General features: G+C 39.0%; 1 protein-coding gene across 1 annotated transcript in view; it reads left to right on the top strand.

The window, feature by feature from the left end:
- The first annotated feature begins 663 nt into the window (after positions 1 to 663).
- The window catches only part of stxbp5l (syntaxin binding protein 5L), a 193,873-nt gene continuing 168,416 nt past the window's right edge, over positions 664 to 26,120 (top strand). The window contains exon 1 of the mRNA XM_079820875.1: positions 664 to 1,533. Within this exon, the coding sequence (XP_079677001.1) occupies positions 1,366 to 1,533 (168 nt within the window). The 5' untranslated portion in view covers positions 664 to 1,365. The remainder of the gene's footprint in view (positions 1,534 to 26,120) is intronic.

The following is a 26,120-nucleotide window of genomic DNA, read 5'->3' as shown; positions in this document are numbered from 1 at the left end:
CAATGGAATAAACCGTGCCGAGGGGAGAGATGATGTAAGCGCTTATGTAATCTACATCTGCGAGATGCACATCACAGCGCCCCCTCGAGGCCACCGCTGCCTCTCAGAGGACGCTATGAACAGGATGGATAGAGTGTGGCTATAACCAGATAACAATAAAGCAGCCACTATTCCGCGTGAGGTGTCTCCCTGAGTTTCGACTTGCATGTTATTTTATTTTATTGATTTTCTTTTTAAAGCAAATATTAATGTTTTTTCAGTTGTTTTTAGACTTGTCATCTAACAATGAAATACTAAACTACACCTCTACATTTAAATGAACTGCAGGACGTTCACCGAAGTCAAATTCGAGGCCAGCATAATGTTATGGACGTTGTAGTCCTCCGTGTTTTACATTTTTTACATTTTCCAATTTCAGTTAAACTTAATGCACTTTATTGGCATGAAAAATGGCGGTACATTTGGATTTCCAAAAGATTTTGTCGCTTAGTTTGGTGCATTAAAAGTAATATTAAGTTTAATAGAAATTGTGTAAGTAATTAAATCACTATTTCATTGTTTGTGGTTTCTGAAGCACATGGTCCAATCGCTGCTGCTTGAAGGCGGGGATTACAGTAGGGCTGTGGCACACGGTCCAATTAGAACAGAGAGGGGTGTGGCTTTCTTTCGCTCAATCATTCAGCACCTTGGACAGCAGCTCGCACTCGACTGCGGGAGATATTCTGGGTTCGGGTCGAGGGTACTCGCCTCCTCTCCTCCCAAATAACTCAGAAAAAAGAAACAGAGAAGGGGATTTCACAGAAAACCTGTCAGGCCGTGAATTTCTTTTCTTTTCCCGGCAGTTTGTGATCCGTTTTCGACGTTGGCTTGTCGCTATCTGCTGCTTCTCTGCAGCGGGTCTCCTCTGTGTCTGGGTTCCCAAACACCACGCGTTCAGCGTGAGTTTTGGTGTGTACCGTTACCGAGTCTCGAAGAAATACAAATTCACCAAAGTGAATTGTACTTTGACATGTTTCTGACATGGCTTCTGAGAATGTTGGCTAGTTGGATGCGATACCGTCCTGCGTAAGTGCCATGAAGTTTCTTGGTTCTTCTCCAGCCTGGTTCAGGCTTTAATGCGCACTGAACCTCTCTTCTTCGCCTTCCCCACCAATTCATCTACTTTTTTTTCAGCCTTGTTTTGGAAAATGAGGTTCTTCTGCGACTTTTTGTGCACATAAAGTCCTAAAAGGAAGAAGAAACGAGGAGTCTGAATTCGTGCTGTGAAGCCGCATCATCTCCTATGCCGTTTTAAGCGTCTCGACGGCACGTTTTGTGATTTTTCCCCCCCAAGAGAAACGTTGAAGTGTTAACACAAGGATAAAGATGAAGAAGTTCAGGAAGGTTTTGGACGGGTTGACCACTTCTTCGCCCGCGAATCCAGGTGGATCTCCCGCGTGCGGCAGTGCGGCTGGGACCCCCAGTGCGGCACCAACACCGCGCGAGCTGGAGATTCAGGAAACGCTGATGTCTGAACACTTCCAGATCTGTAAGGTGGGTGCCCCTCTCTAGCTTGTCGCAAAGGGCTTGTCTGTCATTGCAGTAGAGATGTGCAGCTAGTTTTGGCAAAGAGGCCTGTGCTAATCAATGCAGATGTTGGGAGAACTGTTGATGATAGAGCCACAATAGAAATTGCAGTGCACCAGCAACAGACACAATATAGCCTACACAGAGCAGAGGCATAGAGCACAGGCATAGTAATTGTATACTAATGACTCATTAGTATTAATGACACAAACGTTAAAAGGATAGTTCACTCAACAATGGAAATTTTGTTGTAATTTACTCAACCTCGTGTTATTCCAACCCTGTCTTCAGTGGAACATAAAAAAAAAGATATTTTGATAAATGCCTCAGTGTTTTTGTTTAGGCTATAGCCTACAATGGAAGTCAATGACCAACATTCTTCAAATCTTCTTTTATCTTCGTTTGTGTTCCTCAGACAGTAAAAAGTTACACGTTTGGAACAACATGCTGAATAGTAAATGATGACAACATTTTCATTTTTTGGACGAACTGTCCCTTTAAGTTTCCAACAGTTGTCTCAGTTGTAAAAGCAGCCGTTAACAGCTCTAAACAAACGCACTAGTAGTGAGATAGGCTACTGAAGGCTCTCATTCCCCAAAAATGAAGCCAGAACCTTTGGACTATAGTGTTCACATTTACACACACGGCTCCCTCAAACTCTCAAAAACTGCTGCTTAGTTCAGTCCCCAACCTTTTACATCAACATGGCCATATTGATGCGTTGAAGGGACAAATCATGAAAATAAAAATAATAAACATCTGTCATTATTTACTCACCCTCATGTTGATTCAGACCATTTTTTTTTAGGGACTGAACTTTGCGTAAGTTCTATCTATCTATCTATCTATCTATCTATCTATCTATCTATCTATCTATCTATCTATCTATCTATCTATCTATCTATCTATCTATCTATCTATCTATCTATCTATCATCTATCTATCATCTATCTATCTATCTATCTATCTATCTATCTATCTATCTATCTATCTATCTATCTATCTATCTATCTATCTATCTATCTATCTATCTATCTGAGATGTTCAAGATTCCTTGGGACTTTATCATCTCCGCATTGAAGAAGTCAAGTAATAGATTCCCTATTACTCAATGACATAACCGAGGTGTCTTCGCGTACATAAAAAGAGCCTGCCGTAGTCCCCGGGCTTGTGTGGTTTTGTCCTGAAGCTATTTTTAGATTTTTTAGGGCCTAAGGCAGCCGGTCGGGATGGCGGAAGCTGACTGCAGCGATTCTGCCTCCACTTGAATCGGTTCGTTTTTAGATTGAATGGAGTAAATGATTCTTTGTAGAGCGATTGAGGACGGACGTGTTCTCCAACATAACAAATTACACAGCGGAAAAGGGGTAAGACATAACGACAGATAGTAGTAGCTACTGTTTGAATGAAAGTACAGGAATGTATCACGTCCAGAAATCACACTTTATAAAGCTGCTTGTGAAATATTCCCACCACCGCAGCACATTCGCTGCCGACGGGCACACGCCTCGTTCTCACCATGTATAGTGATGGGACCGCGGTGTTGCTGTGCTCTCCCCGGGGAGTAGGCTATACGGTGAGAGACTCGGGTTGATACAGACCCAACATCCCCGAGTGTTTTTTTATTTTCATTGATTCCTCTAGTTGGCGCCTATAGCCCATCCGATTCGCAAAATGTGTTGAAGTTTATTGGATATATTAGAATGAATCACCAGCTAAATTAATGAGGTAAACATTGTCAGGTAAAAGATATTGTCTGGATGTACTTCCACACAGAGGTAGAACATGGGTCATTATTACAATGCAATGCCGTTTTTGTTTAATTTAAGATTAAGTATGCATATTTCACTAACAATACTAATAGAATAATCGCTAAATGTATATTAGAGTTTCAGAATATGCCCTGGTGAAGCACATGCACTTAAACTGTAGGCCTATATCATGAATAAATTGATTTGAAAGACAATTAACAAGATGGAAATAAAGTTATAGCTCAGAGAGGGATTGAGAGAGTTAGCTAACACGAAGGTATTTTTAAGCATCTTTTAAAATGTCTGCATAGGTATTTTAGAAATATCAGGTAATGTTCACATGCTTCTGTATGAATGTGGAGAGGTCAGTCAGATTTTTCAGAGTCTAACAGTTAGAGTAGGTCTACACTTCATAAGGTTGTGTGTTCACCAAAGCGTTTTAAGCCAGCTGAAAATGTTTTCTGTGGGCGCATTGGCGGCGCTTCCTTTCCAGTTACACCATGATATACGAAATATCCATGGAAGTGTTATCTGACTTCCCAGATATTTTGTTTCTGAATATGAAAAAGTCAATACAATGTAAAGTATTTGCTCGGACTCTTGTTTAGAGGGGTTATGTTCAATTGCCTGGGTATTCGGTTATGGCTCTTAATAGGAGCTTCTCAGTTAATATCATTGTTCAACTTTACGCCAAATCTGCTTCAATGATTTGTGGTGTTACGCAAGGTTCTATTCTTGGTCCAATTCTGTTTTCACTTTATATGTTACCTTTAGGTTTTATTTTTAAAAGGCATGGAGTAGGCTGTCTTTTCACTGTTACGCTAACGACACTCAGATGTACCTACCTCTACGAAAACAGGACAGGAGGTCAAATGACCTATCAGTAAGCCCCTCTCCTCGAATGCAGATGAACCAATGGCAGTTAAGTATCAGTTGCACGGGGACCAGAACTCGGACATCTTTAGGTTTCAGCGCCATAGCGAAACATTGGAAGATCCGAAGCGCTCATCGGTTTGATGGTGTTTATGCTCCAAAAATGGTAAAACGATGTGCCTGGGACACTGTAACACTGATTCCAGGTATCCTAAGGGCAATGAAATTAATTTAATTCACGTTGTGTATTAATCCAATGATGTGGGCGCAGTAACCCAATGAAGATGAAAACTTTTATTTTCTGGTCGTCATACTTTCATTAAGTTTTGATTAAAATTAGTGAGTCCATGCTAATGTACAAACCTAACTGTTCTCACGTCATGTACAGTGTAGGTCAAAACACATAAACGAAGGTCTACATTTCAGTGCCTCTCCATATTAAACTGGTTAAATGTAAATTAATTTAATCTTACCCAGTGGTACATGAACAGAATTGGTCATGGATGTTGTCATCTGTGATTGTGACGACCGTAACATGAGGCTTCTCCTGCTTGCATTGTGATCGCTAAACCCTTGCTTCCAAATGAATCTTGTTACCCACCATATTTATTTAACATTTTTTATATATCTCTCCATGGCATATTTAAGTCCCACTTGAATGCTAATTGACGAGAGGTGGTCCTTCTGTGTCCCAAATGTATCAAAAACATCTTGGGACAAGGTTTTCACACTGACGGCTGTCATTGTAAAACAGTTAGCAACTCTGTTTGTTTGTCCGAGTTAGCAACAATAACTAAGGGGGGCGGGGCTTACCAATAGGTCAGTTGAGTCATTACTAAACTGTTTACATGACGTTAAATTATGGATGTCACAGAATTTTTTCCAATTTAAATTAAATCAAAATAATTGAAATAATCTGGTTTGGGACCTCTGATTCCCAAAATCTGGCTCCTAAGCGTTAAAATTGCTTACCTTTACACCTTAGATTATCGCTTTCGTTGGGCTCTTTTAAAAGAAAATTGAAATTACACGTACTATCATTAGCATTTGTATTAAGACATTTTTATTTTAGTTTTTTTGTGAGATGTTGGTTGCATGCATTGTTGTCTGCTGTAGTGTGGCATTTTATTACACATTCAACATTCCATTGTTTAAAACAAACAAACAAACAAACAAACAAACAAAACTTGTTGTTATCGCCTGTTGCCATTGTCCCAGCAGGACGTGGCGATTGGTCGCTGTGGTATTTGTCCCGCCCCTCCCCTACTGTGATTGGACAGCTGGATAAAAAGTGACAGTGATGAGCACTGCATTTTACCCAAAGTTGAACGTTCTACTCCAGGTGACCAGAAGAAAAAAAAAAACAGCAAGCGCTCAGCACTTAGTGAGAAATAGACACTCAGCGCCTAGACACGCTGCTGTTGTTTAAAAAAAAGTTGGCGCTCCCATTGAAAACAAGGCCAAAAACATGGCCTAAGAATCGAACATTGTCTGAAATGTCTGTAAATTTCAAATTTTCATGAAACAACCGCTTAAATGAAAATGAAATCTGGCCTACAAGCAGACATAAGCAATGGTGAATTGTACGAATTATTATAGACAAGTATAAAAGATCTGCCTCGGTCTGTTGAGGGATGGGTTCTTTGGGATGGTGACAGAGGAAGTGCTCTGGAGACTCAGATCTGAAATAGACTGCTGAAAACCCTCACATGTGCTCAAGAGCTCACTGTGACACCCATTTCTGGTTATGATCACTCAACTGAATCATGAGCTTTGACAACAACTCCCGTCATGTGCTGTCATGTTTCATGTGTGGTAGAATGTTGATCTCTCTCTCTCTTACTCTCTCTTTGATCTGTATATTCCAGGATGGATCTGGCATGCACACGATTAGATAATAGGGTCAAAGGCATAGAGCAAAAATAGAAAAAAGTGTGGACGTGTGAACATCATATTGTTGTTAAAACAGCAGGGAACTTGTTTTTTAAGCCAATCGGCAATCAGTTTTTGCTCTAGCAAATAACAAAAAACAAGGTAGATACTGTGGCATGAATCTGTTAGTGCTCTGTCAACAATGTTGGCAGTACTGCCTGTGCACTAGAGCAGCCCGCTCTGTCTGTATGTATCCTCATCTCTCAACAGGAAAGATGTGCTCACTCGACCAAAGAGGAACAAGTTTGAATTGTATTGTACAGTCTCTATTGTAGATTGATTGTTTCATCATCAACACTATGTTTATAGATTCAGCAGAGTGAATTCTTCTATCCTAGGAATGCGCAAAACTTCTTGAAGAGTATAACTCTTTTAAAACATTGCTTGAACGTGCATTTTTAATCATCATCCATTGTATCTCCAAGATCCTCACAGTATATTTTTCTCAATTCAGAGGTTCTGGGCACACAGAAAGGTCTTTTCTTTCTGTCTTTGAGAGGAATGTGTGTTGAAGTGATGTGTAGCAAGTGAGTCTTATAGAGTTTCCTGTCAGTGCTGTTTGAACAGTTTTTTTTCCCACTCTCTCTCACGCTCTCCCTTTGTAACATGGCTGTTCTTTTTTGGGTTTGTTTCATTGTGTTTTGATTCTTTTTTCCCTGTTCTGGTTTGCCTGTGTTCCCCTTTTTTATTTATTTGTTAATAAGTTCTACACAGTGCCGTAACCACCATTGAGGGGGACTTGTCCCCCCCAATAATTAGAAATGGCCAAATTGTCCAATGTCCCCCCCAATATTTGAAATTATTGCACTGCTCTTCTGAACTTCATTATGTTGTATGTCTGTATGTTGTTAGGATGACAAAAAGGTTTAAAAGTTACATTTTAGTCTGGTCTGCCTCAGGTCTTACAGCGCTTACGTTTACTTTCTGTTTTGGCTCATGCACAGTCTTCACACACAGACGAGTGCGTCAATCTATCGCTTATGCCGTTGCGGAGAGAGACTCTATTCTTTCCGGTGAAATCACAAAACAAAATGCACACAAACGTGTCCCTGCTCTTAATATACAATCATTGATGAACATCTTTGATTTTAATGAAGAAGAAAAAAAAAAACGACATGAGAGCGGATTAGACACGGTTTACAAAAATTCTGCCACCAGACCACTAGGGAATTCAAATGATAACCGCAGATCTATGTATATATTCACTAATGCGAAGAATCTCGGGACGAATAATATATTTGACGCAAATTAATGCAAATATGTGTTTGCAAATAGTCCCAAAAGGATTATTTCCCAACTAGAATTAGACCTAGAAGTTTGTTCACTGTTCTGTTTCTTATGCTTTATATATATATACATATATATATATATATACATACATAAAATAAAAAATGTGTCCCCTCCCCCAATGTTCATGACATGGTTACGGCCTTGGTTCTACGCACCTGTTTCTGTTCAGTTGATTACTCTCCTTTGTATTTAAGCCCTCAGTTTCCTGAGTTTTATTGTATGGTATTGTTTATATTATTTCCTGAGTTTCTTCCCTGTGATTCTCATATGTGTTCCTAGTGGGATTTACTATTAAAGATTCCTTTGTTATCCTTTATGATTGTGCGCTTACTACAGCCTACACAGCGCCTGACACCCTTATTTTTTTCTGTTCATCTCTCTTTATTTTTACATTTGCTCAACTTGATTGATTTCTTATGGTATCACTTGTTTTGAACCTTATTGTTATTTCTTTCCATCATCCAAACTCTGTGTCGTCTCTCCAGTGACTGAGCAAGGCTAAGGTAGTTAATACTCCAAACAGCTCTGTGCTTGTAATCACCCATAAATGAATAGCCCTATTCAGTCAATCTATATCCTCTAAACCTTTTTCCACTCCACTTCTCTGATGCCCCCTTCATTTTCTCTTGTTGTAATTGAGTGACTCACACAAAAGAGAAGTGGAAGTGGAAGGATAATTTTTTTTCCAGTGGATTTGTTTCTGTGTATTTATCTGTACTTGTGCATCTGTTTCGATTTTAAGAACTTAAAGGTGCAGTGTGTAGTATTTATGAGGATCTATATAATATACATAACTGTTTTCAGTGGTGTATAAACACCTTAAATAATGAACCGTAATGTTTTTATTATCTTAAAATTAGCCATTTCTATCTTTATACACCACGGGTCTCCTTACAGAGAAATTGGTATTTTGCGCCGCCATGTTTCTACAGTAGCCCTAAACGGACAAACTGCTCTACAGAGCTGCTGTCTCAGACAACGACATCTTTGTCCTGTGTCGGCCACTGTAGCTTCTCTATGTGCTTTGAAAGGGAGGGATGAGCAGTGGGTGGTTGCAATTCGCAATACCTTGTGGGTGGGGTGTTTGAGTCCCAGCTCACTGACATTTTCCGATCTTTCTCCCACTTCGTTTCCTGTCTTCTTACTGTCCTATCATAATAAATGCAAAAACGAAAAAAAAAATTCTTCTAGTTGCTATTACATAAAATGATATGCCTACATGATGTATTTAATTTAAATTCTTAGGGCCAGATTTACGAACAGCTTGCGCCAGCGCAAACCCTCATTTGGCGTTAAAAAACTACTGTCAGGATTTATTAAAGAAACTAAATTAGCGCTGAAAACAGGCGCGGACAGGGTTATTTTTACGGCTGACCTTATTACATATGCATTTGAAGGAGTTCCCTTTCAGGCGCTAAATTCATGGGAGGAGAGTATTTAAATCAATCATGTGAGGTGATTTACTAAGGGTTGTTCCCGTCAATTTACTGGTGATTGCGCCATTATTTTAGCCTGGATGCCAGCCGAATTTAGCCCCACCCACAACTTTTGAGTTTTGATCCGTTGTGGAGCAACTATTCTCGAACTGGAGCTGTTCGGACCAATGAAATTGTCAGGGCGGGCTTTATACGTTGATGGACAGATGATAAACAGTAACGTAAGCATTCATGTCACCAAAGAACGCTTGGGTTGAATTCGTTCTAATCCTAAACGGAGAACTTGTTCGTATATGCATTCACCTTTACTATTTCTCAAAAAAATTATGATCGTGTTGGTAAGTACTCCGTGTATCCTTAAATTCTTTTTTACAACACCGGCAAAGATCATTCACACTCATCTTCTTCTTCTACTTCTTCCAGCGTGCGTGCAGTTGAGTTCTGTTGACAACTATGCGTCGCTCCGTTGCTCTGATTGGTTATAGGTCTATCCAATCGAGGTCTTTCCTGGTTCGGTTGAAAAACGCCCCATAATCACATCCCAATGGAACAGTATCAGACTCATATTCTGACTAGAATTGAGTATAACGACGTCAGGCTACCATTATTTATACACACAAAAAAAACGCTTCTTAAACCAGATGCTAACAGGTATATTGCGCTGGTCATTATGGGATATGATCCGGCTGCTTCGTGTTTATTCATTTGTGCGTTGTCCGTAGATCACACGCAGAACTGTCCACCCCCATCAGCATTTTTATGGAATTGCGCTCTCACGCTAATTTGCCATGTTTATCTGTTAAATCTGGCCCTTAAAGTTAAATTGTCAGATTTTCAATGGAAGCCTGTTGCTACCTCTGAGTAAAACTTAAAAAAAAATGTTTTATGAAGTTTAATAAAAATAATAGTTACTTTAAAAATGATGTAATTAAAAATCAAAATAAAGTAATATTGTGAGATATAAAGCCAAAATTACAAGAAATTGTCATGCTGTGACATATAAGACACAACTGGAAGATAAATATAAGTCACATTGCGAGATATAAAGACACATTCTGAAAGTTGTAGTTTGCAAGAAATTATGTTTGAAAAAAAAAAAGGTTGCAAGTGTGAGATAAAAAAGTAGCAGAGGCGTAAACATTCTTCCTAGGTTTCTGACAGCCTTCTGACAGACGACTGTGCGCGCTATTTGTCACTCTCCTCAGGCTTGATAACTGTAACATGTATATTGACAGTGAAAGTGAAAGAGACAAATGTAATGTCTGGCTAGAATTGTGCGATTGCTTCAAACGGCATCCAATGCTCAATTAAGAAGTTGTTGCCTCACCTCCATGTTAACCTCACTGCCAACATTCATCAATATTTGTTTCAAGTCAATGATGATATCACCCCCGACAGATGCGTTCATTTGTGATTGGCATCCTTCCATAGCTTCCCTTTCCAATGACTTCAGCATTGCACAGTCTCGCTCTCTGGATAGGCGAGTGATAGCTGATATGTCTGCAGACGGAAATCCAGTTAGGCACGTGCACATGCACGCTCAAGTACACAAAGGCTTGTAAGCTCAATAATTGCATTCTAAGTCTCGCTCTTAGCGCAGCTTGAAGCCCGAAGCATAAACAGCAGCATGGTTCAAACAAGCTGCGCCCACACGTTCCGTTCAAGTGACGTTTAGAGACATATTATGCACATACACCAGCTCTAACAAAGACAAGATGGGCAGACAGTTGAATTAACAGTCTTGTTGTCATTCAAAGCACAAGTACTCTCAATTGACCTTCAGGTTGTACTGTGTTTGTTTCCAATCTCTTGGTACTTTGGACTGGATTTCGACTGATCGTTTTGTTTCTGTCAAATTCTGTTATGTGTGTGCAGAATGATGGTCTGGTTTGTAATTGATTGGTGACAGAACTGCTTTTAAAGTGGGCTGTTTGCCCTCATGTGGCTTCACCGGGGCGATGACACACTTATTGACCCAATAAAAGAGCCTCATTTCTCTTATCTGGTATCAATCCCCCTCCCTCCCACCACTCACTTCTATCTGTCTTCCTCCCTTTCATTCAATTGTTTTAAGGTTATTTTTTTTGGATTGGAGGCTTAATACCATTTTAGGCTGATTGAACCAGATTTCTGATAGAGAATGGTTTGAATATTGCTCTGTTTGTTTTATTCTTTCCTTATTTGCAGTTGTATCTTCCTCATTTCAAAGGAAATGTCTTCTTTAAATGATCGGGTTATGGCTTATTGATGTGGGTCAGGTTTTGCCTACATTATGGGGATCAGATGAATCATTAAGGAATGAGCCAAAAAAAACAGCCTAAAACATACATTATTCTTGACAGACCTTAAGCTGAGGAGACAACAACAGGCTTTTAGAGTATGTGTGTGTGTGTCTTGCTTTCTACAGTCAGTAAAAAAGAGTTTTGTTAGTTTTTGAAGATACTTTTTTTGAACCAAAGGAACTTACAGTTGGCTTATTGAGTCAAACCTGAGGTTAAGTGATTTGCTGAAGGGGGCAATCCCCAGTACTGTACCTCTCCAGTCACCAAATAACACATCTTTGAAAGAGCAACTTCTGAGCAATAAACCTATCCTCTGGGATCCCAGGGATTGAACCCTAGACCCCAGAATGAAACAACAGTGTCCTACACCTACCCTAGTCTCAGCCTCAGGCGAACTACCCACATAACATCCATGAACAAGCTGCATGTCACAAAAAGAGCTTTCTGAATTTGGCAGTTTGAATTAGAAAAAAAAAATGCTGGATTTGCTGAAGTTTGGGAGTTATGTCACTGAGTATTTGAAAGATAAGGATTTTATTTGAGGCAGTTAGTAGTGAGTGAATTAGATTCGTTTGCAGAGTTATTTACATTTATTAATTTAACAGATGCTTGTAATCAAAGTGACTTGCAAATGAGGAGTTTGACTTAAGCAATTAATTCTAAGGAGACAGTAAAAGGAGATGTGCTACAAAGGTGCTCTGAAAAATTTGATTTGATTTTATTATTTATTTTAATGTAAGTATTTTTTTACATTTTATGTAGCCTACATTATTAAAGTAAGAGCACTAATAGTTCTCAATAATAGAATCAAGTGCTCTGAAACAATTTGCCTGTAATAAGCTGCTTTAAGTAAACATGCCTAAATGATTATTTACAAAGTGCAGCAGTACTTAAGTGTAACTTCACACTGTCATTTTATGGGATTGACAATCGCTTTTACCTAAAGGTGCGAGTCTCGAAATGAACTGTTCAAACAGCAGCTTACACTGTAACATCTTGAATACTGTCTGTATATGAAAATGCAATTGGAGTCAAGCCCATATTTTGTTACCAGTTACCATAGCGACAGTGACCAAAGTAATATCATAGATGGCAACGTCACTAAAACTGAAAAGTCTAATCACTTTGACATTAAAAGTGTCCAATCGATCCACAAGTTCACCTGTCAAATCTTCATTAAAGGGTTAGTTCACCCAAAAAATGAAAATTCTGTCATTAATTACTTACCCTCATGTCATTCCAGACTTTCGTTCATCGTCACAACACAATTTAAGATCTTTTTGATGAAATCTGAGAGCTCCGTTGACAGCTACGCAACTACCACTTTGACGCTTCAAAAAGTTTGTAAATCATATCATAAAACTAATCCATATGAATTGAGCTGTTTAGTCCAAATTTTCTGAAAAGATTTGATCGCTTTATATGATGAACCCTTTCAATTTAGGCTGGGTAAGTAATTCATGATAGAATTTCCATTTTTGGGTGAACTATCCCTTTAACCGACAACAGCGCTTATTATTTGAGAGCGGAACATTCGAGTCGTGTGTGGAACAAAACTGACAGGTGCAGCTCCGGTGGAGAACAGTGACTGGATCTAAAAACCTTCAGATGACACACAGCTCATGTCTCGATTGCTGCAAGAAACCACACATGAAAAGCCACAACACATGGTAGACATGTGTTTGTGCAGCGCAGAGCAGCTCTCTCACACTTTATGATGTGACAGGCAACTGTCCAGTTCGGTTGCGTTCACACTCCACAACTTTTCCAAGAATGCGGTTGTGAGTCCTGAAAATGTATGGGTGTGAGTTCGGTTATAGAATGCAGTTTTCACTGCCGTAAATAACCGAACTGTGTGTGAACTTCACCGTATTAAGGACTCAAATACAGAAAGTCTGTCGTTTGTTGGTGAACATAATTTTGAAATTGGGATTTGAAGTATGAATACAACCATCAATTTGGGCAAAAATCTTTTCTATGTCTCACTCAGGCTTTAAAGGTTCAAAAGTTACTCAAAAGTTCAGTGTCTAGATGTTTCTTTTCTGGCTGAGGGACTAAGAGGATGTAGCTCTAGCTTCATGCATATGAGTCATACATCACAAAGTGCCAATCTGGAAGCTTCTCTTCCTGAAGCATGTACGGATCATCTGTGAGATATTAAAGGCATAGAGCTTATCAGGGAGCAGCAGCCTGAGTGTCTCCACAATATGTATCAGGCAGCTCTGAGAGATTGGCTACATATGACCACAGAAGTTTATTGTAATATGCAGAAGGGCATTTTTTCTTGTTTTAAATATTGAATTTCAGAAATGAAAACGCTGCAGTTGAGAAAGTATTGTGTGTTATATTATATTATTGATATGATATGATATTTTGATGTGATATGATATGAGATATGATATTGATATGATATGAGATTTTTGCCCAAATTGATGGTTGCATCATACTTCAAATCCCAATTTCAAAATTATGCCATATCACCCTGTAGCCCAAGACTGGTTTCCCACTGAAGATAAGCAGGGCTGAGCCGGGTAAGTACCTGGATGGGAGGCCAACTGGGAAAACTAGGTTGCTGCTGGTAGAGTTGTTAGTGAGGCCAGCAGGGGGTGCTCACCCTGTGGTCTGTGTGGGTCCTAACACCCCAGTATAGTGATCGGGACACTATACTGTAACAAGCACCGTGCTTCGGATGAGACGTTAAACCGAGGTCCTGACTCTCTGTGGTCATTAAAAATCCCAGATGGCCAAATTTGCCCAGTGGCCCCTGTCCATCATGGCCTCCTAATCATCCCCATATATATAATATTGGTATCATCCCTCAGTCTCCTCTCCACCAATCAGCTGGTGTGTGGTGGGCGTACTGGCGCAATATGGCTGCCGTCGCATCATCCAGGTGGATGCTGCACATTGGTGGTGGTTGAGGAGATTCCCCCCTTCTATGTAAAGCGCTTTGAGTGCCTAGAAAAGCGCTATATAAATGTAACAAATTATTATTATTATTGTTATTATATGATATTTTTGGTCTTTTCAAGACTTTCATTATCAGTGATTGTCAAACCCATTTTTCCAAATGAGCACCAAGGCTTGATGCTTGAACTCTGACCAATTTCTTCCTCAATATTTCATATGTGTGTGATCTGACATACACACATATGCTATTACACACTATCAGTTTGTTTGTACAAAAGGGTTGTACTATGTGTGCAGTTTGTACTATGTGTGCATTAATAGTTTCCTCAATACATTTTTAATACATGCTGCATTAGTAATGATTTCAACAGACATTTATATAGACCATATTTTGCTTACACTGTGTTATATTGCATTGCAGCAACAGATCAATGCCGTGTTGTATATAAATAAATAAGTGTGTGTGAGTTGAGGGTATTATGAGTGGAACTGATGTCGACAGTCCATCCAAGAATATTTGGGAGAGCATATGACAAGACCTGTTGTTTTGCTAAAACGATAACTTGCAATGTGTGTGCGTACTTGCGAGATACACACACAGTGTGAGTGTGAGATCTGCAGTCTTAGGCACAGAGCGGAGCATGGGAGCGCTGGATGTGTGGTCTATTTTTAGATTGGGGTCTAGACTCGCCCGCCCCTCTGAAAGAAGAGGCTGAGTGAATAAACGAGAAAGAGAGTTCATTGTGTGTGTGTGTGTGTTGGAATATTTGTAGCAATGGAGAAAGAGTGGTTTGAAATGTAATTAGATTGAGCTAGAGGAAGAGAGAGAGAGCGAGAGACCCTTGCTCAGTGTTCTGGAGAGTTCCGTCAGTGCCGCCCAGGTCTCTTCACTGTACTGTATGTTGCTCTCATCCTTCCTGTGCCTTTTCAATGCAGAATTAAACATGTTGTCGACAGCAAACCGAAAGCCAAAACTGAAGGCGAAGGCCAGAGATATAGAATGAGAAAGAAAGAGAGAGAAAAAGAGGAAAAAATGGATCTTCTGGTCATGAAATATGGATGAGGCTTTAAGGATTGGGGCCAGTGGATGTATTTTTCATCCTTTCTCTGTACTATGTATATTTAATGGCAAATTACTCTCTTTGCAGCCCGTATGGGGCCTGTATGCCACCCCCCTCCCTCCCTCCACCCTTTATGCATGGATATAGGGAGGTCCCAGGGGCTCCTCGTCTCCTTCCTGCCACAGGTCGCATCGCCCTGCTGGGACAGACAGGAGGTCAGCGCCCCCTTGTGTGTCAACCTCTTCTCCAGCCCATGATTAAAGGCTGCAGAGCTGCCAAACCCAGACCACCCGCCCCTACTCCAGCTGCGGGAGACGGGTTTATGTGTGTTTGTGTGAGTGTGTGTGTGTGTAGCTCGTTAAAGGAATAGCTGTTTTCAATCTAATGTCTGTGTACCACATCTGTGTCATGCTGTCAGTTACCACTGATGTCGACTCAGCTTTCAGAGTGTATTGATGGGAAATGTTTGAAAATCAGGAATGTGACGTTTTGTAACAATTTACTGACGTTTTGTACAGTAAATTGTTACCGTATACTGTATGTATGTGTGTGTGGGGGCATGTAGAATAGTTAAAAAAAATTATATACTGGATGTAGGGCTGTCAAGTGATACAAATTTGTGCGATTAATTTGAGGGTGAGTAAATGATGGCAGAATTTTCAATTTTGGGTGAAATATACCTTAAATGTCATTTATTCATTCAATTTATTCAAACAGCTGATTGATTCTAGAATTAAGTAAATGGCTCTCTTTATGAGTGGGTCATTGAATCATGGGTTCACCCGATTGATTCACTCAAAACATAGATTCATTCAGAAACAAAGCACCGCTGTGTTGCTCGGAGATGCACAACAGTTCTGCTCTGGCTTTATATATTTATAGAGGTAATATTTTCATTGGCAAAATCAGACAATATTGTGTCTAAAATATTAAAGCTGCAGTCTGTAACTTTTTGCGCTCTAGCGGTTAATAAACAACTGCATGTGTCTTGTTGAAGAACATTGCAGCCGGAGCTACTTCTCTCTGTTTATGTCTAACTATGTCTGAACTGTTGTTTAAAATCAACATCACATTTGCGCTCATGCTATCCAGGACAAAAACAGGGCTTGTGTGATATTGCAGGTGTTACTCGTGTGATATTGCTTAACTTTATACTGATATAAATGTGAAACAAAAACTCATACAGGGGCATTTTTACCCTGATATCTATAATTTTAGGGGCATTATAACCGCATTCTACAGGCTTCACCACACAGTTATACACACACACACACACACACACACACACACACACACACACACACACACACACACACACACACACACACACACACACACACACACACACACACACACACACACACACACACACACACACACACACACACACACACACACACACACACACACACAATTTGAACCTGATAAATCTTAACATTGTCATCCTGGAATATGGCCATGATGTGTCTTTCTAAATAGTTGTTTAAGAAATTAAAAGCTACACACTCCATCAATTAGGGTTAGAAGAACTGTTGCCAAACATATAACATGCTAGAAACATAATAATCACTGCAATAATGATCCAATCACTGCAATAATGATCCAATCATTGACTCTTAAGCATTTGAAATCCAAACAGCAACTTTTTTGCCGGGCAGTGTATCACATAACTTGTTTGGACTACTTTTATGCAGCGGTGGAGAGTACTGGAAATTTGTACTCAAGTACTGTTACATTGCTGAAATATTACTCAATTACAAGTAAAAGTAGGCTACTGGTGTCAAAAAGTACTTAAGTAAAAGTGCAGATTACTCTTCTCAAAAACTACTCAGAGTACTAATTACTGGTTACTTTTTAGCCGGCGATATTTAAGTTAATGAATTACCAATAGGGTAACTTGTTGGAATAGCTTACACGTAGCACAAAGAAACTTGATATCAAACCTGATTTCAAACTGAATTGAATTTACAAAAAAGACAAGTAAACAGTCAGCAATAAAATAAGAAACAAATAAAATAAATGACCTCAATTCTGTTGAGGTATTCGGAATGACAACACTGCATTTTTATATGCAGTGTCTTAAGAGCCATATAATAGGTTGTTTATTTAGATAAATCGAACAGAGCAGTTTGACCTGTAATGTCTGTACAATGTAGAGATGCAGTTAGACAGACTAGGTTATTTATATGTACAAATCACACAAATGCCCCATTCCGAGACATTTCTAACATACATTTACATTATAAAGAAATTAAAGGTCCGCCTTTGATTGTTGAAAGACTTCCTCACTGTAAAAAAAAATTAGGTCTCCAACTGAAAATGTTCTAGTGACTGATCACATCTAATTTTTTTAGTTGGCCAAATTTAATTTCTGTGAATTAAATTGCATAAATTCACAGAAATTCAATTTGGCCAACTGAAAAATTTAGATGTGATCAGTCACTAGAAAATGTTCAATTGGAGACCTGAATTTTTTTTTACAGTGCTGGTGCATTTCACTTACAGCCAATGAGATTTCCTGTGGCATTTTCAATGGTCAGGGGCACGTTCAAAGCTCAAACCGGTGCGCAGCGTTTTGCTACGGTTTCCGGTTGAACGTCATGTTTCCTGGAAACGGTGCGCAACGGTGTGCAACAGGTTTGAGATGCGTTTTATCTCGTTTGGTGGGTGTGTCAAAAATGTCAGCCCAATCAGCAGCAACATGTATATAAACCACGTGGTATTAAAGAGACAGCTCGCACAATGGGTCCAAGTAAAGATGTTTACAAATGTGTCCGCTGCAGCTCAGTTTGTATACGCAACAATTGAAGACATTAGAAGACATGATTGTCGTAAAAAAAAAATTATACAGTATATCAACATGATGATGTATTTATTTATATTTTTAGCTTCATTGCAAGGCAAATTTCATATATGGTAATTAAGTGCTTTACATAAAAATGAGAAAGAAAATACAAGCTATTAAAAAAGTAAGAACTAGAAATAAAATAAAATAAAATTAGAATTGATTACCAGGAGATAAAAAAAGGTTCATTAAATGGGATTGGGATAAGTTGTCTTTTATTCTGGACGGCAAGGACAGTGATTGCATGTATTTTGCAGTATTAAACACGTAGCCTATTTATATCGATTTCATCAGGCTCTGAAAAGTATTCAAAAAGAACACAAAGAATCGCCTTCTCAGCTGCCATAGTTGCAACTCTTGCGTTATCAGAACAGGGTGTTCAATGCTTCACCGTTTCCGTTTAAAAAAATGTTTTGCAACGTTTTGTTGGGGCTGAACGCAGCCCATGTGTGGAGGTCTATTCTGATTGGGTGAGAACTTTTAACAACGTTTAATCCAGGAGCAAAGAGGATTTAAGGGATAGTTCACCCAAAGGCCATCTGAGATGTAGGAGACTTTTTTTCTTCAGTAGTACAGTAAAGAAGGTTTTTAGCTGAAACCGTAAACCTTGCTGATTCATATAATGGAAGTCGACGGGTGCCATCATTTTGAGAGTCAAAAACATAAACAGACAAAAAAAAAATAATACCATCACACATGGCTCTGGATAATACATTGGGGTCTTATGAAGCTAAACGATCGGTCTGTGCAAGTAATTAAGGGTGTGAACCTACAATGGTCTCACGGTTTGGTTCAATTACGATTATCATGCCATCGATGGGGTTCGGTTCGATATCACGATGCATCACAATGCATCCTCATGTATATAATTTTGTCAGTCAGTTATATAAACTGAACCTTTAATTTTACCTGCAAAACATGCTTCTTGAATGTATCAAACATCAAACAAAACTCAAGTCTGGGCACAGAAGACAACAGGAGCGTTTAGAACAAATACACAATATAGCCTACTAAAAGCCACTTCAGGAGGTGGTCCGGGCCGCATTACAGTGAAAGCTAAAGTCTAAATGCATCTAGCTGTTGAAACATTTTACTCCTCCCAACAATGCTAAAAAATAAACGTGTGAGAGCGTTATGGGCTATATGACATGTTATAGCCAGATACGACAGCGCTACTGAAGCACACATCGCCGCAGATGAGCAGCTGTGTATCTCTTCATCAAGCCAGCGCACATAAACCACCGCAAACAAAACCGAAAGCAAGTCGCAGGTGCTCAACATACAATCATATTCATTAAAAGTAAAGAAACCGAATGATCTTACCAGTGCTGTTGCCGTGCTCTCTCCTATTGCGGTCTTTGATTTTGAAATTAGCTGATGATTAATAAAATGCAGCTCATATCTGTTGTTTGACAGGCGTTAACACCTCACAATGAAAACGGCTGACATGGTTCTCAAGTTAGTGGTATTATTACCCCATGCACATTTCATTTTTGCGTGACATGATTTACACACAGCGCGTGTCTTCTCCAGGTCGTGCTTACCAGGTTGTTCATAAAAGCCGAAATGTGCCCAGATGTTGGAGCATTTTTAATTACTCGAACTCTCGTCTCGCCTCCTTCTGCCATTGTATGCTACCGCGACAACACACGTACGTGACAAATGACGGCAGAAAAGCGTCATTATAATTGGTTATGGTCTATTACTGAACCTATACCGAATCGTCCTCGTCTGTATCGCGATGTTTCGAAGAAACGATTAATTTCGACACCCCTACAAGTAACTGAGCACATTTTGACAATACAACACGCACTTCCACCCTCTGAGTCAGCTCCCGCGCAAGTTTGCTCTCGCGCATACGTCATAATGTGACAGGAAGCTCGAGCTCCAGACTAATGTGAATGCACTCAGGACTGTTTGCTGAGGCTGTGAATTACAGGTAATAATGTTGTAAATTTTATTTTCTTACACAGTTTCTTACACAGACCAATCGCTTCGTTTTATAAAACCTCAGTGTATGGTCAGGAGCCACGGGTATTCATTTAGTTTTGTCTGTAAATGTTTTTTTGACTTTCAAAGTGACACCCATTGACTTGCATTATATGAATCAGCAAGGCCTACCGTTTCAGCTAAAAATCTTCTTTACTGTTGTACTGAAGAAAAAAGTCACCTACATCTTGGATGGCCTGAGGGTGAGTAAAATTACATATTTAAAAATGTACTCAAAAAGTACAAATACCCGAAACTACTTAATTACAGTAGCGTGAGTAGTTGTAATTCGTTACTTTTAACTCTGCTTTTATGGCACTTTAATGATGCTTTATAGTGCATTTTGGAGCTTGACAGAACCTGTTCTTTATAAGCTTTCATTGTTTTTAAATCAGAAGACAGAATTTGTATTTTCGGGTGAACCATCCCTTTAAACGTTAAAATGTGTTATATGATCAATACAGTATGTTTCTATTATAAGTGTATTTACTTACTATAAACACATTTACCACTTGTTTATATACAATGAGGGACAGAATTGAAATTATTCTGTGTGGTAATTGATAGTGTGCCACAGATGCAGTATTTTATGGTTCTTATGAACGGACTCTGCCCTTCTTTTATAATAATATGAGCTGATAGAGAAAACCCATAAACACAATCTGTCACTTACAGCAATTCCTATGAAACATTTACACAGAACAAGGAGTCACAAAAGCCATAGTTCAAAAACCATTGGGGCAGTATTAAAGAGATTTCCATTTTAATCACAGCATCAGTTACAAAAAGAAGTATGGGTTAAAAGAAGACCATCAGCATTACTGGAAGCGTTTAATTCCTTTCTGTATTATCTAGCAAACTGTAAGACAGAGAGATGGCCAGATACACACAGCTTGTAGAAGCTGATATAGCCCGTATGAATGACTTGGAGAAATGGAGAGCGGGGGTGGGGAGGTTTATTTCGGGTTTGCTCCTTGGTTGGCACAAGCATGCTATGGCACGCTCAAACACACAGCATATGTGGTCCTGGACAAAGTCTCAGCATTAACACGCAACTTTTTTCAGGGTTGTGACAGCTAGACGTGTGGTGTGAACATGTTTGATTCTGCAAGTGTGAATGAACAAGATTGTGTTGTTTCATTCTTATGTTTGTGGCTGAAGGAAATTGATTCATAGGCAAGAGCTACTAAGGAAGTGAATGAGATATACAGCACCATTTGGGGTTGTCAAGAAAGAAGTCAAGATTTTGCTCAACAAGGGTGCATTTATTTGATCAAAAATACAGTTAAAACAGGTAAAAACAGTAATATTGTGAATTACTCCAGTCTTCAGAGTCAAATGCTTCAGAAATCATTCTAATATGCTTATTTGGTGCTCAAGAAATATTTCTTATTATTATCAATGTTGAAAACAGTTGTGCTACTTAATTTTTTTCTGATGAACACATTCTGAGTTATTAATAAATATCCTCATATTTCCAAGTGCATCCATCCATCATATACATACTCCACACGGTTGCGGGGGGTTAATCAAGGCCTTCTGAAGCGAAGCGGTGCATTTGTGTAAGAAAAATATCCATATTTAACAAGTTATAAAGTCAAATATCTAGCTTCCTCTAGACAGCCTTCTGTATTCGACTTACAAAATAAGTGTAATGCCTCTCACGGTTCAAAGCGCTTATGCTATGTCCGAGTTATGTATATTTATATATTTATTTATTTATTTATTTTTCCCGTAAAATTTAAAGATGTCTTTACGGTAACTTTTGATCATGATGAAAGTATCAAAACTGCTTGCTGAATGAAAGTATTAATTTATCTAAAAAAAATGAATTAATTTCTAACTGACCCTACATTTTTAAATGGTAGTGTATGAGAGAGACAGAAAAAATGTTTTACTATACGCAAACATTTATTCTGCCTTCACGTGATATTGGAAGTTGTGATTACGAGCTCGAAATGGGGCATTGATGTGCAATTTTTTACCTAGGAAACTCGTATTTACGATAATTCCGAGAGCATGTGAAGGCAGCATAAGACACAATTCAAACAAAAATGGATTTCATACTCATATTGGTTCAAACCTGTTTTCTTCATCTGTGGAAAGTAGATATTTGGAAGAGAAATGGAAGGTATTTTGAAAATGTCTCTGCTTTTTGTCTACACAATGTAAGTCATATAAATGTCTTCTTTTGTGCTCCACATAAGAATGAAATTCATATAGGGTTGAGTAAATGATGATAGAATTTTTGGGTGAACTGTCCCTTTAAGAGTGATGGAACAGTATGGAGTAGTAGAAATAGGGTGGAGAAATAGAATAGCTGAATGGCAGAGACAACAGCCCATATCAGTATGAGAGAGAGAGAGAGAGCGAGAGCAATAGACAGAGCTAGAGGAAAGAAGCCCAGAGATGAAGAAGGGAATGGGAGGGGGTTGCTTAAATAGTCTGCAATAAAGCAGAGCAGTGAATGAAAATCTATACGGCGAGGCATTCATTAGCACTCATTTGATTAATAGAGAAGATAAAGCAACACTCACACACGCACTGAAACATCGAACGAAGCCACGCCCATGCAGACGCAGACCAATGATTCCAAATGTCTGCACAAGCAGACAATAAACCTGCAGCTCTAGTCGCATGTCAAGAGAATTTGGACATGACAATGGTTTTCATCACAGCTCTATTCCAGCTGGAACATCACACTCACTCCATCCCGCCCCTCTCTCTCTGTGTCTTTCGCTCGCTTTGTGATCACTCCATCTTGCTCATTCATCCAGTACTTGCTTGCATCAGTCCAGAGCTATGCAGATGAATTATTGATGAACATACCTTTATAAGGGAGCCAAACTAATGGGGGAAGTGAGTGCGCAAAAGGTGATTTTTACAGTCAAAAACAATTGAGAGAGATAGTTACCTCATGGACTCGAATGTCACTTTCTCTTCGTTTCCCAATCAGGAACTATTCTACACTAATCCGTAGAATTGTTTCTAAAATATTTTTTTGGGACAGTCACAATTTGCGTCACAGCTCTGGAGCCGCATGTGTGATGGATTTTAGCACCATCTGTGGTGGACAGCGCCAGAGCCAGAGCACTAGCACAGACCCGCAGGCTGTGTATCGCTCTCGTCGCATGCTTCCAGCACCGATGGCTGTGGACAGCACCTGCTCTTACATTCTGGACAACTTCTGTAATCTGTACAGTTCAGTGCACCAAATAAAACACACCCAGAGCTGCCTGATTTGAAGTTGGCCCCTTACCAGCTCAATTGATTACAGTGATTGCAGGCAGTTTGCTGGAAGTATAACAAGGCAAATGTTCATTTCGTAAAATGGCACATAAGTACTCGCTAGTGAGAGGCTTGGGAACTTTGAAGCACTCTAATTGTTTTGTTGGTTATTTAGAGATTGACGTGATGCCAGCTGCAACAAGTGGACAGGTGTGTGGACCAGAAATTTAAGCAGCTTATAAGGAAAAGTTTCATGATTACCGACGTGTGTGTTTGTGTGCGCGTGCATGTATATATATACAGTATATAATTAAATATTCAAACATAAATAAAACAAATTTAAACTTAACATTTTACAGAAAAATTTGATTTATAAAAACCTATAATTATTCATTATTTGTGTTTTAGTGCATTGTTATGGAAATAATGTATTCACAACCTGACTTACACAACTTAGTTCAAGTTAATTTTCTAATATGACAACTATCGGAGGATTTTTAGCATGAAAAATGGATATGAGAATGTTAAGATGGATAAGATCTGCTACGCTGCTGCTGAATTGCTGCTGCTGTTGATTATTGGTGCTGCTGCAGAGAAAGTACAGGAACTTGCTACTACCAAAACATACGCCAGTACGCTGCTGTGAGTATGTAAAGCCGCGTTTCCACCGCGGGAACTTTCCCTTGGAACTAGGGACTTTGGGGTGGTACTCAGTATGTTTCGACCGCAGGAACCGGGGTCTAAGTAAAGTTCCGGGTAAAGATTTCCCCCTCAAAACGGCCATGCTCGCGAGGTAGTACTTTTTCAAAGTTCAGGAATTTTCAGGGGTGGGACTTGGGCGCTGAATATGCTGATTGGTTGAGCTCAGTCGAAAGCACGCTGCAAACTGCTATAGTGAATGGTAACAAGTTGAGCAACAAGCTCATTGGCTGCAGATGTGACATCTAGAGTTTCATGACATAACTAGGCACTTTTTGCAGATGCACGTTGCTATATTATGTTTATGCATCGCATATATCTGATTACTCTCATTTGTATTGAATGTGTTTGGGTGAGTTGGGTGTCTAGCGCTTCAGTTTACTGGCGGTGTTACTTTAGCTGATGCAGCTTAAACAGGTCAATCCCTGACATTATGGTCTATGATTGCATTATTTGGATCAATCATATTCTTTCTAAAATGTTCTTGTTAAAAACAGTATTACTGCATTGTTAATGATGCATTTTCTGTGATTTTTCCTAGTCATATTTATGCTTTTTTTGTGTGTCTTTGTTCATATTAACTAAACTCTCTAATAATAATAACAAGCATTTTTGCCAGTAATTTTGTTGACGAGATTAATATTGGTTGCACTGGTTGTAAATGATCAGGAATAGATTAAGTGATATGAACCCATGAACTGTAGATTTACTGTGTTCTCATGTCACTGTTGTGTCAATGAGCAAAGCACTTAACCCAAAGAGGCTCCACATGGGGCCGTCCTTACAATTAGATGTCTGCTAATGGCAGAGAACAGTATAGCTCATGTTTGATTTGTAATGATGTAATGTGTGGAGAAATTCTAGTGGTTAAATGCACACTTACAGAATAAAGCTCACTACTCTTGCAGAAGGTTGCTGGTTCAAGACCCACATTTAGCAAGCCATCACTATTGGGCCCTGTGAGTAAGGGACTAAACCTACCATACCCTAATTATCTTTTTAAATGTATTTTATTTTATCACCAGTACATTATTTTAGCTCTATTTTTTAATCATTAATACTTTTTGTATGTATGTAATGTATTTATTTATTTGGTAACACTTTACAATAAGGTTTCTTTAGTTAACATTAGTTAACTACTACTGAACAATACTTCTACAGCATTCCGTTTTATGTTAATTTCAACATTTACTAATACAGTACATTATTCAAATCAAAAGTTGTATTAACATTAGTTAATGCACTGTGAACTAATATGAACAAACAATAACTGATGTATTTTTAAACTGACATTAACAAAGATTTACAAAAATTGCAACAAATGCGCTGCTTATTGATTTTTTTTAATGTTAGTAACTAATGTTAACAAATGAAACCTTATTATAAATTGTTACTCTTTCTTTCTTTAGCAAGCAATATTTGCAATAAAGTACTTTGAAATCGAATTGAGTTGATGAGAAGCAATGTTTTGAATATGTTTAAGGGATTATGTCGCAGATGCAGGAAGGCCAATGAGAAGCGAGTAATCTTGCTATTAAATAAGCAGAGCCTAAACAAATATCTGGGTGTTGTAGGAGTGAGGGAAAAGCTTGATGTTGAAAGGGCTGGTTTAGGTGTTTGTTGCAATTTTGTCCTTGAATGTGATAGTTGGCCATTTGCACAGCAAGCGTTGACAGTTGTGTGACCTTCAGCTGAGATGAAGAGAGACTGAGTGGGGGAGCGTTGGCTGGGGGTAGAGGAGCTCGGTTTTGATGAAGTTGAGCTTGAGTTGTCAGCGAGGGGCCAAAAAGGCATGCTGAGATCTTTGCTGGGATTGTAGAAATGGATGAGGAAATGAGATAGAAAGTGAAGTGTTGTCAGCCTGACAGCAACATGAAGTGCCATATGATTCACTGGCTCAATCAAGTGATCTGGTGTCATCATCATTTATGATATATAGGGTTAGGGTTAGGGTTAGGGTTAGGGTTAGGCTTATGTGGCTGAAAGGTTCCTGGGTTCAAATCCCAAAGTGATTTTATTGCATTTGTTTTGTTATTTTATTGACGGGTAATTTGACCTGTACTTCCTGACATTTAAGAGAAAAATGGGATGGATAAGCCCCCCCCCCCCCCCCCCCCGCCTTATATTAGCTAGTAGGCTACTTGAATATTATCAACTTGTGTAGGCCTATTATGTGAATAATTGATCAATATTTTTGCATGACAATATGAAAGGTATAGGCCTATGTTTTATGTCTGAATAGACAAATATGAATAGTT

The sequence above is a fragment of the Gobio gobio genome, assembly GCF_949357685.1.
Source record: "Gobio gobio genome assembly, chromosome: 7".
NCBI lineage: Eukaryota > Metazoa > Chordata > Actinopteri > Cypriniformes > Gobionidae > Gobio > Gobio gobio.
The sequence above is the reverse complement of the archived record's forward strand: the minus strand, read 5'-3'. Positions and strand labels throughout refer to the sequence as shown.